We start from the raw sequence: 18,260 nt of genomic DNA, 5'->3' as shown, positions 1-18,260 counted from the left end.
AGGTTCTACGTGGGTTCTATAGAGTTTTCATGTTCGAGTTTCACACGATTTGGAGGGAAGTCAAATCGTTGCCATTGGAGGTCCCAGGGAATTTCGGCAGCACTTACACTGAATAGGCTTCGCTTTTCGTCGTGTCCATCTTTATAATTGCAAAAGTGAGCAAAACACTTCATTCTGAATTTTATTCCACTCCGTAAAAACTCCAGCTATGAACAATGTCAACAAACAATCACAAAGTCACGAATCGGCTCTGCACAAAAAGCCGTTTGACACTTCTCTCTACCAACCGACGGTGATGAAACGTTTATTTCAACACTACCAACATGAAGAAAATTTCACTTCGCACCACTCAGGGTATATGTAAGGCGTGCACTGACGTCGCTAGAAATCTTCGCGTCGCTGAACTCTCCAGCGAATTTCAGGGTAGTGCTGCAGCGACAATACAACCGATTGAAATTTTTTTGATTTTTCTGTTAAATCGATTATTCGAATAAAAATCGGACACTAGATGAATGTGAAACGTCATTTTGACATCCCACGTCAAAGCCAAATATAAGGGACCGTTTATAAATAGTGAGACAATCTGAAAGGGACCGGGGCCAATCACAAATGAATCACGGAAATACCTGAGTGGTTGATGAATCAATTTCGAAACAGAATTTTTAGTCGACTATCAAAACAGAACTTCTGACAAGTTTGATGTTGACAACCGTTTCAGAAAATCGGTCGATCTACACAGAGTAATGCCGATATAGCTCCTCAGTATGGTCATTGTTTAACCTTCGGTCACTTTTAACCCAGCTTAACTCGGCAAATGGAATACAGCCCAGGTATTGATTAGTTCAAACCCAGTTCAAAAGTGATGAAAATTCCCGTCGAATGAAATATATCTGTGAAGCGCAACATTCCCAGTATTGGTAGCAACATCATCAATCAATAAACGACCTGCAAAAGAGCGACATCCGTCCGTCGCGGAGAAGCCATTATCATTCACCGTGTGATTATCATCGCAATCATCATCATCATCGTCATCAATCGCCCGCGCCTGCTCCACAAGCCAAGATGGTGGCTGGGAGGCAAGAGGCGCCGTTCGACGGCCCGCACGTCTTCCATTTTCTCCCGTGTGATCAATCACTTATCAGTTCTACTTGAACGGAACGGCTTAGAGGACAAACCCTCTTTAGCTCTGATAAGAAGACTCTAGGAGAACCTGTGTCTGTGTCATCTTTGTTCCGAGAGGCTTTCTTTATGAGGAAACGCGCATTATTGCAACGAATGACTTCCATCCGGAAACGTTCCCAATCTGGGTCTAGCGGCTGGGTGAGCAGATCAAAGGCCCCGGCCGCCGCCCGGAAAGGAACAAACCGTTAAAATTTAGATCACGCCTTTATTTGTCAGCGGGAACAGATAACGGAGAGATAGTTTGTGTTCCGCGACGATCTGATTCATCACCTGCCTGCAGCGCGCTCAGCGCAGACGTCAATCAACCGCGGGCAAGGCAATCTGTCAATTCGTTGCGGGCGATAAAAAAAGCCCCCATTCTTCGAAATCGATGATAACCGATGTCGGGGCGTGGGTCGGAGTCCATCGCCAGTTTCATCAGCAGCTGCGCGCCGAGAAGAATCATCCATGAACGAGGGGCGCCGTGATTGATCGGTTTCCCGGAGGGGCTGGGGGCACTCCAACATCCGCAGCTTTTCGCCGAAAAAGTCGTAAAGCCAAATTCGTTATCATCTGACACAGCGTGTGTTTGTTTATCAAGATTAAGTCATCTCCGCGGTTGCGGTTTACGACCGGCTGGGCTTCTTCCTTACCAAGAAAAGAGATTTCAGCCGTCGCCGCCGCCGCCGCTGCATCAGCAAACGAGGGATATGTCACGCACGATATTTATTGTTCCTTGCTGTCACCATCGTAGGAGGCGTTAATTTTAATCGACACTGGCGGGGTTTGAATGTTAATCAGTCTCAATCCCCCCGCCGAATTGCAGACAGCAGACACCGGAAGCTGCACCATTGATGAGAAATTGCATAAGCGCTTGTTTCAGAGAAGGCAGAGGGGGGGCAGTTTCTTTTGCGTGCCAAACAAATCGCCCGCCGCCGCCATTAGGCAAATTAGCGAAGATGACGCGCGGGCGCGTCCAACGGCGACGGCCTGACTGACTCACGCGGCATGCTTGGATGGGAAAATTGCTGGCCGTTTAAAACCCTTTGTTTGCTCTCGCGACGACTGAAAGTGAAGTTCAAGGTTGAAAACGCCCCAAACGGAGGGGACAATGGCCGAAAAGTCTTGCCAGATTCCAGCAGATTCAAGAGGAGAGTAATTATTCAAATTAATGAAAACGCAACTTCGCCGCGAAGGCAGTCTTTGAATTGGGGTTTCGCTGCTGGAAGAGAAGATAGACTATAGAGGAGGAACGAGCAAGGAAGCAACACAAATGGAAAATGATTGAAGTGGCATAGAAAATTAATAGCAGTCACGCAATCGAAATTTTCGTTCTATCGTCGTCGTCGTTCGCGCGGTACCTCTGGGGCCCATCTCTCCCCGCATGTCCGGAGCAAGGTAGAAGAAAATTAAACTTAATCAGAAAACTATGCGCGCGAGGCAGAAGATGATATCTGCTCTACCCGTTGTTGATTTTGCTGTTTTCTTTCAGGCAGGCTCCTCCAACCTCCACGTTCAGTTCGAAAAAGTGTTTCTTTCTGCGCTTACCTAGAAGAGCTGGAACGGAGACGGCTTTGTTTGTCTGCCGTTGCCATGGAAGCGCCGCCCTTTGGGCGCCCGCCTGGGGTGCTGCGCCTACTAGATCTTCTCGACATTTGGATGAGCAGATACGGCCCAGCAGAATGTCATCCATAAACACCGTAATCACTCACACGCCCGGGTTTCCTTCTTACAACACGAGAAAAGTCACTCAAACGACGAGCCCACAGGTAAAACACGTTTGATCCTGACGGAGAGATCTCTGCAACTGACCTCATCTCTCGCATCGGGCTCGATTCGAACCCTCGTCCGATCCGAAAGAGAGGAGCCAGCTTTCCTTCCTCTCGACCTGTCTGTATGGGTGAGGCTCCAACGGACTCACACACAGAGACAGAGCACAGAGCAGAGCGGAAAGGAAGCAGAGAACTGGGAAAAAGATACACCTGCTGCCGCCGTTGCCGCCGCCGCCATCCGCCCACAGCCTGACGGTGAGCTGAGACTGGTTTCGGTGTTTTTTTTTTCTATTCGAAGGGGGAGAGGAAACGCGCTCAACGGCTACATAACGCAAAAACACCTTTCCTCTCCTGGTCCGTGTATGACCTCGGATGTATCTCCCTTCGCCCGTCCGCACCCGTCGCGCCCTCCCCCCCAGGAAGAAGACAGCGGAAAGAGAAAACGACGTCCCCTCTTCTGGTTCCAGTGCTCAACGAGGGAGTCAGCAGAGCTCTGACTTGGTTGATGGATCGTCCAAATTGTCCAGCATGCATGCAGGGAGCTCCACGCACACCAACTAGGAGACCTCTGCGCGCGCCAGACAGTCGCAAGGATCGGCGACAACCGGGAACCTGGAAAGCTGCGGCACGATGGTGGCGTAATAAATCTCTTCCTGCGGCAGAGGGGGCCAGTTCCGTTTTTGCCATCGCAGCAGAGCAAGGGGGAGGGGGGGGGGGGAGGAAAGTGTTTCGTGGAAATCTATTGATCCGTTGCCATGGCGATCGCACGGGTCACCACATAAAATCGTTCACCACACGACCGAGTAGGCGGCTGTGGCTGTGGCTGCTGCTGCTGGCATGGCAGGTAGATTTTTCTCCGTATTCTGAGGGGGGAATGACGGGCCAAGCCAGGAGCGTGAAGAGAACGAGCGCGAGTCCTGCCGCTGATGAGGCATTCCAGAAAGCAGCCATCCGTGCAGAAGCGGTGGCGACTTGAAAGTGGAAACAACAAGCAGTAATCGGATTAGAGGTGGGAGGGTGGGTGGTTGTTGGTGGATCACGTGAAACGGGTAATAATAGACGCGCGAAGGTTTGTTTGCGTTTCTTCGATGAGGGCGGATGGGTAAATGAGTGTCGTTTGAATAACTTTAGCAGGTAGAAATTGTGAGAGAGAGCGGCTTAAAATTGATCAAAACAAATTACTTAGAATGACGTCGGGAAATGCACGCAGCGTCCGTTCCCCAAGCTCGAAGCGAAGGTACCGCTGTAAACATTACTTCCATATAGACTGGGATTCAAAGCTTGTGAGTTTCCCAGTCAGTCGATGTCGTCGGGATTTTCTGAGGCATGAAATCTCTGATCATGCCTTCCATCGGATGGGAAGTTAAGCCGTTGGTTCTCGGTCCATGGGTTGATCGATCGAAAGGTAGGGTCCAGGTGTGGGAGCTGCTTCTCTGGCGTCAGTAGCATTAGTACTCAGTCTGTGTTCCATTTGCTTTCACCACCTTTTCGTAAATCGGACGACAACAACAGAGGGATTTTGGAGCATTTTAATTTATTTTCGAAGTGTCAAATTTAAGCGAAAATTCACCAATTCGAACACAGCCTCAGTACCGAAAACAAGATCGATGCAAAACCAATCAAGACAAAAGAAGCTTGTGAGTCGTTTGTTTACAGCGGTACCGATAAATGAGTGGGAGCGTTTGTGCGTGACTGCAAAGTGAATCTTGCAACACTGATGTCGATCAACGGACATTTTTTTTTAAATTTTTGAAACCTTTGTTTTTGTTTACACCCCGGATGACTCCACCTGGGTTGTGAAATTTTCCTCTGTTATCCTGATTTTTGAAAACAATACTTTCCATGCCACAGAATCAGTTTGCCTACTATGCTCGATAGGTAGACGGTTTGACAGTTAGATAGGTAGATTTTGGTTTCAGTCTGCGTAACTCTTCTATTATCAACTTTAACAGCGGCTATCTGGGAAGTGGACATCAGTACATCTGAAAGTAACAGCATTCGGACAGAGGGGAAGAAATTTCAAGATAATAATCAAATCTGTCGAACGGGAGCACTGCTTGTTCCTCACCTGGTGAACACAAACTACACTGAACGAAAACATCCGCAGTGCTTCGAATGATTATTGCATTGCTCGAGCCCTTTAACAATATGCTTTCGAATGGCGGATGATTGCCTTATGGTTGAATTCGTCTTCAGCTGATGAGCATCCATATGACTGTCATCTAAATAAAGAATGGTATTCATTTGAAAATTGGCTGCACAACAAACAGCGCTCAGAGCACAATAATTTAAGCATAGGACGATTTGCAAAAGCTTTAAATTAGATTCAATATTTGTTTGTTTACATTTCTATACTGAATAGCCATGAACATTCCAACAAAGATACAACAATTGTTTGTTGGTAGAGGAAAATTCCTCCGCCACGAAATAGATAATCTCCGGTTTCCACGCTTTACCAATGTTCGTTCCACCTCTGATAGCGATGACTTTGTTTCCACCTCGTTTGTCAGCTTAGATCTGCAAATGACGTTTGATAGAATTATTTACATCATCGTTTTGGATGATTTGCGTTATGGAGCTGATCCACTACCACATGCATTTCAATTTGGGATGACAATCATTCTACATAGAGCATTACGTATTTCAGCTGTGGTCCGTTCGCTTCACCTGTATTCGAGAGGAGCATCACCTGATTACAAAACAACCGTCATCCGGTAGTTTGATATCATTAGAAAAAGCGATTTCGATGTTTCGATTTGAATGGTCTGAAGATTCATTCAAACAGAGGATGATATTTTGGTACAGTGTATGCACCGTTCTACGATGAGCGCACGTATCGAATATGCGCATCTTGGCATCCCGCCAATGAGTTTGACATCTATCAATTATTATTAATCATCAAATTCTAACACCCACAAGTTTTCGAAAGTTCAAAGTTCAAGTCGCGCACGCATCCCGATCTTCAGTGATCAAGAGAAACCGGTGTACTGAAATATGGTTTGCCTCGACCGATGGCGGCGATCCGTATGTCACGGAGAATAGTTTATTTGAGTGTTATCTCTAGAGTTAATGTTAAAATTTGCTATTGAACCTGAAAGGAATCATTTGTAAAAGCTTCTTTTACCCTGACCAGAGGGGGATATGTTAAACAGCCGATTCAAAGTGGGGGGGGGGGGGGGGGGCGATCGGTTCCGAAATGTGTGGATCTTGTGTAAGGGTTGTATTAGAAGCTAGGAGATAGGAGTGAACCCAAGTAACAATTTCGGTTTTATAAGGGTTCTGTAGACCATGATTTAGACTTGTAGCATGCTTTAAAATCTCCATAAAACTTGCAATGTTACTTGGGAAGGCTGCCTACGATCGGAGGCGGATGAAGAGAAACGCAACACCACGGTCGATGAGAAGAGGTAAGAGAGAGCCCGACGGTCAGTGGATTTAGGCAGTAAGTCGTGAGTCGTCGTAGAAGCGAGGTCCTGAGTATCGGACCACTTGTTATTCAGTCCGACGACTTTCGACGCCGTACTGCCGCTCCAGGTTAAATCGATACCCGGCTTCACGATCAACCCACCATTAGTCGGCCAAGTTATCCGGCTATTCACGAATCTGTCCGGTCAGTCCGCCAGCTTGCCAGTCGATCATCAGTCGGACATGAATCGCCACTGCATTGCCGACAGTCAGTCCTTCGCAGAAGGCCCGCCATTGTTCGCTGTCGGCCCCTGCTATTGCAGGTTGACTACCCGGCAAAGCCCAGATCACCCCGGCCATTCAAGTCCTCACGTTGCCCACCCGGCAGCCGATCAGCACCCGATATACCTCCCGGGCTACCTTCGACGCCGTTTAGAGCCAGGATTACCGGCAGACTCACACGGGCGTCTACCATCGCCGTATCCCGGCCAGGGTCACCTGCTAACATCACCGCTTCCCGGCCAGTTTCGACCGAACCCCCAGCCGATCACCTTTCGATACCATCACCGGCTACCATCGTCGTTTCCCGGCCAGGGTCTACCGAACCACCTGCTAACATCACCGCTTCCCGGCCAGAGTCAGCCGAACCACCAGTCGATCACCGTTCGATACTGCAAGGGACTTGAGTGCCCACCCCGGGAGCTGCCGTTGGTTAAGACCAGCAGCTTGGGGCCTTAGGGAGTTCCCTTCAGGAACTCAGTGGTTCCGGGGCGGAAAGCAGTCTTATAATTTGAATGGTCTGAAGATTCATTCGAACAGAACATGATGTTTTGGTACAGTGTATGCACCCTTCTACGGTGAGCGCACCTATCGAATATCCGCCTCTTGACATCCCGCCACTGAGTTTGACATCTACACGGCGAATGAGAACGACTCAAATTTGAGTTTAGTTCACTCATAATCACCAAAAGTACAGGAACTCAGCGATGAGTAAAATTTGTCTCAAGGTTTCCTGTGGAAAACCTAAAAAATCTGCCGGAAAATGAGGAAATTGACGAAAATTTTATCCAGTCTCGCAGTAGCCCTAATAGACTGAGTGAATCCAATCTTTATTTTTCTCAAATTCGGGAATTTTTCCCTGGAAAAACCTGGGAAAACATGAGGCAAATTTACTCATCGCTGAGTTCCTGCACTTTTGGCGATTATGAGTGAACTAAACTTAAATTTGAGTCGTCCTCATTCGCCGTGTACGATTTAAAAGAATAATTCGACAGTGAGCATGCATAAGGGCGTAAACGTGATGACCGATTAACTTCTTCGATTTTCACTTTAAATTGCTACAGCTAAACGAAACAATTTTCTGGAATTCGTTCAATGTAGTGCTGTAATAAGACGTACTGGCTATTAAATGTAACAGCAAACGCACCGAGAATCGATAATCCAACCGAGTTATTAACGAAAAAGAAAATCAACGAAGAGAATCGATCATCGAGTTCACGCCCTTATGCATGCTCACTGTCGAGTTATTCTTTTAAATCGTATTTTTGCGTAAATAAAACCGATTATTTTTCGACCGAATCGACCATTTCAGCTACCACTGGTCCGCCTAAAATCGGCCGATTAACAACAGAGGGATTTTCGAAAATTCGACAGTGAGCATGCATATACGCGATGGTCGATTCTCTTCGTCGATTTTCTCTTTTGTTAATAACTCGCTAGATTTAACATTTCTCGGTGCGTTTGCTGTTGCTTTTGATAGCCAATACAACCTGATACTACTATGCATTGAACAAATTCTAGAAAATTGTTTCGCTTGGCTGCAGCAATGCAAAGAGAAAGTCGATGAAGAGAATCGATCATCGCGTATTCGCCCTTATGCATGCTCACTGTCGAATTATAATTTATTTTCGAAATGTCACATTTGAGTAAAAATTCATCAAATGGAACACAGCCTCTGTTCACCAGTACACAGTCTCTACCTTTGGTCTTTGAACCTGTTGTCCACAAAACGTCATAGGAGTCTTCTGGAATGCTTAAGGGAAACAATTTCTCGACAGTACGTCAGGAGAAGCTAAAAGAGGTTGTGGTGGAATGTTGGACCCAGTCCAGTCAGGGATGTCAGATTTCAAGTATGCATTCATTCTAGAGACGTTTGAAATGGCCGGAAAATATTTCAAGCTGAACATTGCATTAGGTCATAAGTAACATTGTCAGATTAGCTTCGTCGACTTTCTCTTTGCATCCTCACGGCCATGTTAAGACATTGCCAGCTATTTTCAGCTCACAGATCGATGAAAGAAACTATTATCTATCTTCTAATACGATAAACATGACAAGAAATGGTTCTATACCCAAGATTAACGAACTATTAACGAAAGAGCAAGTCGATGAAGAGAATCGATCAATGTTACTTAGGACCTAATGCAATGTTCAGCTTGATTTACTCATGCCATTTCTACACTGTACACAAACATCATCCTCTGATCGAATGAAACCTCAGACCATTCAAAACAAAACACCGAAATCGCTTTTTCGAATGATAGCTGCAACCGGATGACGGTTGTTTTGAAATCAGATGATTTTCCTCTAGAATACAGGATGAAACTTGTTATGAGAAGGGATAGGGTCTTCAGTTGAAATGCGTAATGCTCTCTGCAGAATGACTGTCATACTAAATGGAAATGCATATGGAATTGGTTCAGCCCCATAACGCAAATCATTCAAAACGATGATGTAGATAATTCTATCGAACGTCATTTGCTGATCTGAGCTGACAAACGAGGTGGAAGCATATGCATCGCTATCAGAGCTGTTACGAACATAGGTAAAGGATGAAAACCAATGTTTGGCTAGTTCGTGGTGGAGGAGATTTTCTCCACCACGAAATTTTTTTGTATCCATAATGAAATGGCTTATTATGGCTATTCAGTATGGAATTGTAGATAATCAAATTATAAATCTAATTAAAAGCACTTGCATGTCACACTATTCTTAAATGTTTGTCCTCTGAGCTCCGTTTGTTTTATAGCTAATTTTCAAACGAAAAACATCCTGTATTTGGATGACAGTCATATGGAGGTTCAACATCTGACGACGAATTCAACCATAAGAAAATCATCCGAAATTCGAATGCATATTGTTAAAGGGCTCGAGCAATGCAATAATCATTCAAAGTATTGCGGATGTTTTGGTACAGTGTAGGCAGACGGGTGAAGGTTTCAGAAAATAAAAGCAGAATTTCAAAGCTTTCAAAGACATTGAAAATTTTGAAAAGCAAAGGGACATAATTTCTCGAAATCAATCGCAAGATTTTCAGGACTTTCTAAATTTTCTGAAATATTTAAAAATTCTTGCGTTACATTTCAATAGGTTCTATCTACATTGAGCGATTATCTTCATCGAATTTCTCTTTCGCTGAAATAAATCTCCGTTATTATAGGCGTAACTATGATGTTAATCTTGAGGGGGGGTGGAGGGCATAACCCTAGAATGGGAGGAGATTACTTTATCCTAGTACTTTACTGGAAAATTTGACCAACTATTTATCGACAAAAGTTTGCGAAATCCTGAGGGGAAATTTCATTACTGTTTGATGGAAAATTCGAGTGAAACTTAACGTAAAGTCAGGCATCCCAATGATTTCCATAAATTTCATTTTCACCTTAAATCGTTTTAACGAGCACAGTTTCAGAGGATTTTTCTTTTCTAACTGCTAATTAGGCTGGAACAAATATGCTTTGTGTTCTTAGAGTCGACTGCCAAATTTAATTCTGAAAAATTACAAGTGCAACAAAATATAAAGGAGTTCAGCTGATTATGTAAAAACTCAGCGAATTTCGTAGAAATGCAGATATTTTTTTAAGAACTTCATCAAACTTTGAAGAAATTTCACTAAATTTGGGGGGCTTCGCTGAATTTCAGGAATTTATCTTGACCTTTATTGAGATTCTTCAAAACTCAGCAACAGAAGGGACGTTAATATAAATTAGGAGAACTTCGAAGAAATTCTGGAAAACTTCGCAGAAGTGGGAAATTTATACAAGTTTGGGGACTTTGAAGAAGCTAATGGCTCTTTTTTGACGTAGGATTACGTCTTTCGGCAACATATTGGAGGTGCAATTAACAAAAAAAAACAAAATCGACCGCATTACGGAAAGTGGTTAGGTTTTGCCCACTTATAACTCTGTCAATAGCGGATGGATTTTAATTCTTAACAAGCGAATCGATTGGAAATTTTTCTACAAATCTGCTAAAATACACATTTTATCAATTTTCAATACGTCGCTATTGAACATTACACAAATGTCCAACTGTGGCGATGGTGATCAAAATTATCACCGATTGCCTGCAAAAAGCACTTGCCCTAACACAGATTTCAAAATCGAATTTCATCCGGTCTCACTGAACGGTGCTTATTCAATCACCGTGGTGTGTCCGTTCGGTTGTCATCATCATCAGCAGCAGCAGCAGTGCTTTCGCCGAAGAAGGAGGAAAAAGCCGCACCGCTACTGATCAGGTTCAGTAGCTCTTCGTGAGCCGCTGTGGGCCATCTATGCCAAGCGCGTCACCCTCGTCCCAAACAACATACAGCTCGCCAGTCTCATCCGTGTTGAACACCCTATAGTAGCTCAGCATTACTCACCCATCACGACAAAACGGTCCTTTAGAGGACGACTATACATTTGTTAAAGAGTATTTTCTGAATATTTGGGAAAATGGTATAACACATACTATATAAAAACTCTATACGATATCAAGGGCAATAGGTTTCCAATTCGGGAAAAGTGCAGAGAGTAAATTTAATTATATTCTACTATCAAAGATACCCCGTTTTGCAGAACTTACTTCGGCAACATTTGTATCAACAACCGATGCGAAAGCGAGTGGCCAAATAAAATAGTAGGGGAAAGGAGTCGCTTGAAAATTCCACTAAGCTTGGGACCTGGAATCTCCTAATTTATCCACGATCCATGTAACAATTTTGGTTTTATTATGGTTGTCAAGATTAGAATCGATTTAAAGTCCTCGAAAAAACCCGAAAATGTTGCTTGGGGTGCCCTCTATAGGTCAACTAACAGGAACTATTACAGTACTATTCGTAAATGGTTGAATTTGTCTCAAGTATTCGGCTAAACGGCATTCGGTCAAATGGCTTTCGGCCGTGACGTCGGTTTCAACGACTGTTAACCAAATGAATACACTCAATTTCCGGTGGTACACGGATAGAAATCTCCTTATACCTTTTGGCAAATTTCCATTGCTGATTATGCATAAAATGTATAAGTCAACTAATAAGCAGACGCCTTGCAAAAAGTTAATAAAGATCATGTGTCAAATGAAATGTATAAGCGGTCACACATACCTTTTATGCATTCTAATAGGACCTATGTGGTTTGTCTTATGGAATGTATAAGGCTGATGCTTTGGCAAAAATGTATAAGTGAAACACATGAATTAAACAATTGATTTTCGTTTCGTGTAGGGTAGAGAATTACTTCGGCCTAAGCGCCCAGTTTTGGGCCTATCAAGCAGAAAACATCAAGTGAATCCATGATTTCGGCGTTAACAGGTAAATTATGCATTTGGTACGATACTTTAGTTCAAATGCTACCGAACGAAGTCAATAAGAACGCGTGATATGAATGATCCTCCGACCTATTCAATCTTTATCTTCATCCGATAGGCCGAAGTGAATTCATTGGCGTTTCAATGCGTTAGGCCGAGTTTAGAATCCGGAGGCCGAGTTTGGCGTCAAGAAGCAGGGTTAGACTTTCAACAATTTCATTTCAACAATTTTTTTCTCTTTATCAAATCGGTACGCACGGAAAGGTAAATACATTTGGAAGCCATCAGTAATAATAACATTCCGCTTGGTGCTAAACTACTACGCTAGATTAAGAAAGACTAAGTGTGGGTTGTGCTTAATAGGCCGGAAATGGGGTTTGATGCAATCAGTGCTGGGAAAATTAAAAAAAAATCAAATCTTACTAAAGAATAAGATCACGTACGCAAAAATCAACAAGCAAACAACTGCGGTTGATATTGCAAGCTGTGATATCGCAGCTCGGAATATCAAGCTAACAAAACTCACCAGCTGAAAATCTCACCAAACTGTGGTGAGGTTGAGTTGCATGATGTTTTCTTTAAGCTGGGTTTAGACAGGGCAAGTCAATTGATGACGTGTAAACTATGCTATTCAACTGACTTCATCAACTCACTTGAATTGAAAAGAATTGAACCAGGTTCAACTTTTCAAGCCAATTGAATTCAACTGAGTTGATCATTTGACTTGCCTAGTCTAAAGTAGAGGTGGGAAAAACAGCTCATCTGACTGAGCGGATCAGACCCGTCCAGCTCAATAAGGGGAGCTGATTCTTTTGAACAGCTCTTCAGCTGACATTGAAATTATAGAAATTTTGACACAAATTCAAAATCGTAATCTATCCAAACCATTTATTTGGGTTTGGTGACCCTAAACCAATAGAGCTATAACAAAAAAAAAAAAACATAAAATAGTAAAATCCGTACAACATTGCTCTACTTTTCAATTGAAAACGCCACTAATGCATCAACTGAACAACCACCGCGAAAACTAAAATGCACGCAAAATGTATTCGAGAAATCTATAGCTATATCACACGCGATGATAGAATTGACGCCTTTTCCCATGTCATGCTATTCAATTCAGTCTACACACAGATTTTAATGCTGATCCCAAGTAACATTACAAGCTTTATAGAGGTTTTATAGCATTCTTCAAGCCTGAATCATGATCTGCAGAACCCTCATAAAACCAAAATTGTTGCTTGGGATGTTAATTCTCCAGCAAAATTGCTCTCACCATTCTCGGCTCAGATCCGGTTCCGGAGCAGAATCGTGAGGAATCGAGAGAAGAAAACAAAAAGATCCGAAGAGCTGGACGGATCCGAGAGCTGGACAGCTCCCAGCTTCGGATCCGGAGCTGAGCTGTGAGGTAGAGAGCTGCATTTCGCTGTTCTCGGTTATCTGCTTTTTATTTATTTATTTATTTGTAGTTTGTTACAGTCAACAGGTTAAAATACCCAAATGACAATTAAAACTTAGAACTATCGCACTATTGCTACTGTGACATAAATCTCAAGAAATTCTGCCTATTGGACGCACGTGAAAAACTAAAGTCAAATACATGTTGACAATGATTGAACACACGGCACATGCTACGAACTGGCTCATTCAAACCATAATTTGTCCTGGAAGTATCGATGAACAAAAAGGCGTGTGTACGTAGCTGACGTCTCCTAATGTTTATGTTTAGCTGTGTAAGTAGCGAAGGGCAGTCGATGAGAGACGTTAACAGATCACTGACAAAGCAAGCTTTTGCAACATCACGTCCAACACTGAGTAGGTCCAGATGAATGAGTTTGCAACGACTCTCGTAACTAGGAAGATCCAGACGGTCAGTCCAGGGAAGGTGTCGTAGAGCATAACGGATGAATTTCCGTTGAATCTTCTCAACGCGTTGAATTCCATTTTGGTAGTATGGACTCCAAACAACGGAGGAGTATTCAAGTATGGGTCGCACCAAGCTGCAGTACAAGGCCTTTAAGCAGTATACATCTTTGAAGTGCTTGGCAAAGCGAAATATGAAGCCTAGCTGGGAAGATGCTTTCGAGATGATGTATGTCAGATGAGCGTTAAACGTTAGCTTCGAGTCCAAAAGCACTCCCAGGTCTTTAACCAAGGATTCTCGTGCTAGAGACACTCCGGACAAGCTGTAGTTATGGATGAGCGGTGAACGTTTGCGAGTGAAGGAAATCACTGAGCACTTGGATGTGTTTAATACCATACGATTTCTTCTGCACCAATCAGCAAACGTTTCGAACTGATGTTGTAAGAACTCGGCATCGTCTAGTTTCTCGATGATCGCATAAATCTTGAAGTCGTCTGCATAGGATTTCTTGTGACACCTTAGAACTGAGTTGACGTCGTTCATAAACAACAAAAACAGAAATGGCCCCAGATGACTTCCTTGCGGTACACCGGATGTAACAGGAAACGAAGTTGAAAACTGGTTGCCGAGCCGTACACGCATGTTACGCCCCATCAGATATGAACGTAGCCATTTGAGTAGCCTAGCATCAGCGCCTAATTTATCATACTTGGCCAGAGCGATTTCGTGGTTCATCTTGTCAAAAGCTGCTGACAAATCCATGTAGATTGCGTCAATTTGGCAGCCACGCTCTATCGAGCGAGCAAGAAATGAAGTGAACGTGGTTAAGTTTGTGGTAGTAGAGCGCTTGGGCATAAAGCCGTGTTGATCTTCCGAGATGTAGTGCGAGCAGCCGTGTGAAAGGAAGTCCAGAACAATCAGCTCGAAGAGTTTTGAGGTTGCACATAGAGCGGCTATGCCACGGTAGTTTGAAACTGTTTGCTTACAACCTTTCTTATGTACAGGAAACACGTACGATTGCTTTTGAGCGGATCTTTCGCTCCCCCAGAGAATGATGGGAAGAGAGATGAGAGCACTGGATAATATCAGTAGACATTTTACATACATGGGTAGTGTAAAACATGTAAATATGTCTCTCTCCCATAAAGTACCTTGGAAGTTTGCTTTTACCCTTGATGCTATCGATCACATATTGTATTACGCGCGCATCCTGGTTTACGCGGTGGCTGTTAAATGCGTAAGTGGAGCTGTTTTAGACTTGTTATATCAGTGAGCTAATGAGCTGCCGTGGGTTATCAGCTCACTTTAGTGAATCAAGTCTTTAGAACAGCTCGGGAGCGGATCGCACATCTCTAATTCGAATCCAGAGTTGAGCTGTGAGGTGGAGAGCTGCATTTCGCTTTTCGGTTATTTGCTGTTGTGCGGATCTTCTGCTCTTCCAGAGAATGATGAGAGGTGAACTGGAGAAGTAACATTAGCAATAAAGCTGGGCTTAGACTAGGCAAGTCAAATGACCAACTCAGTTGAATTCCATTGGCTTGAAAAGTTGAGGCTGGTTTTAACTTTTTTTCAATTCAAGTGAGTTGAACAAGTCAGTTCAATAACATGATTTACACGTTCAATTCGCGTTCAAGTCAGTTGAATTCAACTGACTTGATCAATTGACTTGCCCTGTCTAAACCCAGCTTAAGAGCCGGGTACGTAAATCCTACATTGGATAATACCAGTAGAAATTTAACATCGTGTAACACATGTACATGTCTTTCCCATACAGCCGCTTGGAAGTTTGCTTTTACCGTTGACGCTATCGATCAGCAGGCACATGTGCCTTAATAACCGCTACCATACACTAACGATGTCATAGATGGTACTACCATACCACATACTCTTGGGATGATATCCCGAATTGGTGGTTAGGCGCTTCTTATAGTTATTGTTTATGCGGATGATGGAATGGTTTAGCCCCGTGATATCAGTGAGATGATGAGCTGCGGTTTCTAAAAAATGAACCGCGGGTCATCAGCTCACTTTAGTGAATCGGGTCTTTAGAACAGCTCGGGAGCGGATCACGATGGTAAATGACAGGTGGGCAGGAACCGAGACGGCTAATACATAGGTGTAACAGTCGGAAGAAGTGTTAGTTTGTTTACTTAAATGAACCATGCCCATTTTATTATGGCATGTTTGCTATACGAAATGCGCCTCGTGTTTATTAGCGAATTTCACATCAAAGATTGATTAATTGAGTAGGAAATCAGTTTGGCACGGCATTTGTGACCAGCATACACCTTCCGGTAGTATGAAACAGGTCAAAAACTGTTCAAATCCGCAGTTAAAATTTTTGTTTTGAATTTCTGTATAGCAAAATAGTGAACTTTTCGTGAACATTAACGGCAAAGAACTCACCAACACTGGGAGACTGTGAGTTCCTGCCCACCTGTTCATTTTCCATCGTGGGCAGGAACTCACAGTTTCCCAGTGTTGGTGAGTTCTTTGCCGTTAATTTTCACGAAAAGTTCACTATTTTGCTATACAGAAATTCAAAACAAAATTTTTTATCTGCGGATTTGGACAGTTTTTGACCTGTTTCATACTACCGGAAGGTGTATGCTGGTCACAAATGCCGTGCCAAACTGATTTCCTACTCAATTCATCAATCTTTGATGTGAAATTCGCTAAAAAACACGAGGCGCATTTCTTATAGCAAACATGCCATAACAAAATGGGCATGGTTCATTTAAGTAAACAAACTAACACTTCTTCCGACTGTGGCATCTATGTATTAGCCGTCTCGGGAGCGGATCGCCTATCTCTAGTCTAAACCAAGCTTTACACCCGAGCGCAACCGAAACTGACGGCAGTCGCTTCGTGTCTGCCATCGGTGAAGAGAGAAAAGAGAGATAACGAGGTGCAACGGAATCATTTTTGCGTCGGTTCAACTCTCAGCTTCAACTTTGCACGATGTGAATAGTCTCGCAATATCAAAGGAGCTTGTAAAATCAATATCAAGCATGATATTTTGCTGACACATCAAGCGTGATATTGCTCTTGCAGAGATTAATTCTAGATAGAGCTGGAATTAGGGCGAAACAGCATTTGTATACAATGACTTCTTTCGATGATTTCTAGAAAGTTAAGACTCGCCAACGCAGATCAACATCACCATCGGGTAGGGCAAGACTTCGCCTACCCGATGGTTAAGTTGGTTTGCCTAGGCGTGCCTTGAGTTCCTAGAAATCATCGAGAGAAGTCGTTTTTTACAAAGGCTGTTACGCCCTAATTTTAGCTCTATCCAGAATTTCTGTCTTACGGATTAATTTCAAGAAGAAGAAGAAGTTCCACCGCAGCTGTCAAATAACAAGGCTTCAAAGAATCGCTAGCAAAAAATACTTCAAGTTTGTCAATGCACACTATGTTTGCATAAGTTTTCAGCTAATTTCCATACTGGCGGTAGAACTTTGACAGCTGCTCCACGGTAGTCGCCGCATGGAAATTTTTCTTAAGATCCGCAATATTGAGAGCGAAGAAACATCCATTTGCTAATGAATTATGCCATCACTGGATGCAGCTGCTAAAATTCAAAAGAAATTAATCGAAAAACGATGAAGCACACCTCTGCGAAGAAGGCCATGGTATATGTCATGTTTAGAAATTCTACCAGAAAGTCCATATTTCTCCCACAGGGAAATTGTAGCAAAAGTTTCTTTGATTCTGCGTGAGATTTCTCCTACCCCTCCCTAACATGCTTAGCATAAGCTCTATAAATTGAGATGTTTGGTTTGTCAAAATTAGCCCTACAGCGAAAGGAGACAAGATTTTCCCTTAATACCTTTGCAGCGGCACCAACGGTGAATGGCAGTCTTACACCCTACGTCACTCGGAAATTGTGAACAGTTGAGCCCGAAGCAAGCCAACGAAATCTCCCCACGTTCCCGCTGCTAATCTTGACTTCAGCCCCAAACACTGTGAGCACACCGAAATCCTGCAGCCAGTGTGGAGACGCTTGGAGGGCAGCAATCGATAATCCCATCCGGCCGCCGGTCGATGCCGCACCGAGGTCTCAATTTCACCAGAAATTGATTGACGTACTCCCCTAGTTCCACTGCTGCTGCTGCTGCTTCCTCTAATCCTCTTTTCCTTTGATTCCGGTGAAAAGTTCCACCTCGCCGGTGTGTGACGTTCCGAGAAACTTGTGGGGCGTCACTCGCCATCCAAACCGAACTGCCCACACATGTGCTGTGAAGTCTTCTTTCTCCCACACAGCCTGAAGAGCGTGGGTGATTTTTTCTGAGTACTAGTCGTCCTCGGAAGAAGAAAAAAATCAATACCGATCCGACCACCTCCGCCCAAGATCTGCTCGAGGGATTCTCGTTTCTCGTGTCGCTATAATCGCTTAATTTAATTAGAGCCGGCCAAGCTCCCACGCGTCGTCAGCAGGCGGCTGGTTGTTGTCCAGTTCGATCTCGTTCTCTCTTGTTTGTCGGTCTCCGGCA

At 43.8% G+C, this 18,260-nt stretch overlaps 1 protein-coding gene across 5 annotated transcripts in view; it reads right to left on the bottom strand.

The window, feature by feature from the left end:
• peb (pebbled) overlaps window positions 1–18,260 on the bottom strand; it is an 82,559-nt gene that overhangs the window by 15,136 nt on the left and 49,163 nt on the right. For 4 of the 5 annotated variants that reach the window (XM_065220309.1, XM_065220310.1, XM_065220312.1 and 1 more), the window contains exon 1: window positions 2,710–2,960. The exons of the other annotated variant lie outside the window; for it this stretch is intronic. In XM_065220309.1, the coding sequence (XP_065076381.1) occupies window positions 2,710–2,816 (107 nt within the window). In that variant the 5' untranslated portion in view covers window positions 2,817–2,960. Of the gene's footprint in view, window positions 1–2,709; window positions 2,961–18,260 lie in introns of those variants that run through there. 5 annotated transcript variants of the gene reach the window in all.

This window comes from Ochlerotatus camptorhynchus, unplaced genomic scaffold (genome assembly GCF_037179485.1).
Source record: "Ochlerotatus camptorhynchus isolate MF236.1 unplaced genomic scaffold, CSIRO-AGI_Acam_v1.1 ptg000124l, whole genome shotgun sequence".
Taxonomy (NCBI): domain Eukaryota; kingdom Metazoa; phylum Arthropoda; class Insecta; order Diptera; family Culicidae; genus Ochlerotatus; species Ochlerotatus camptorhynchus.
This window is presented reverse-complemented; position numbering and strand designations above follow the sequence as displayed.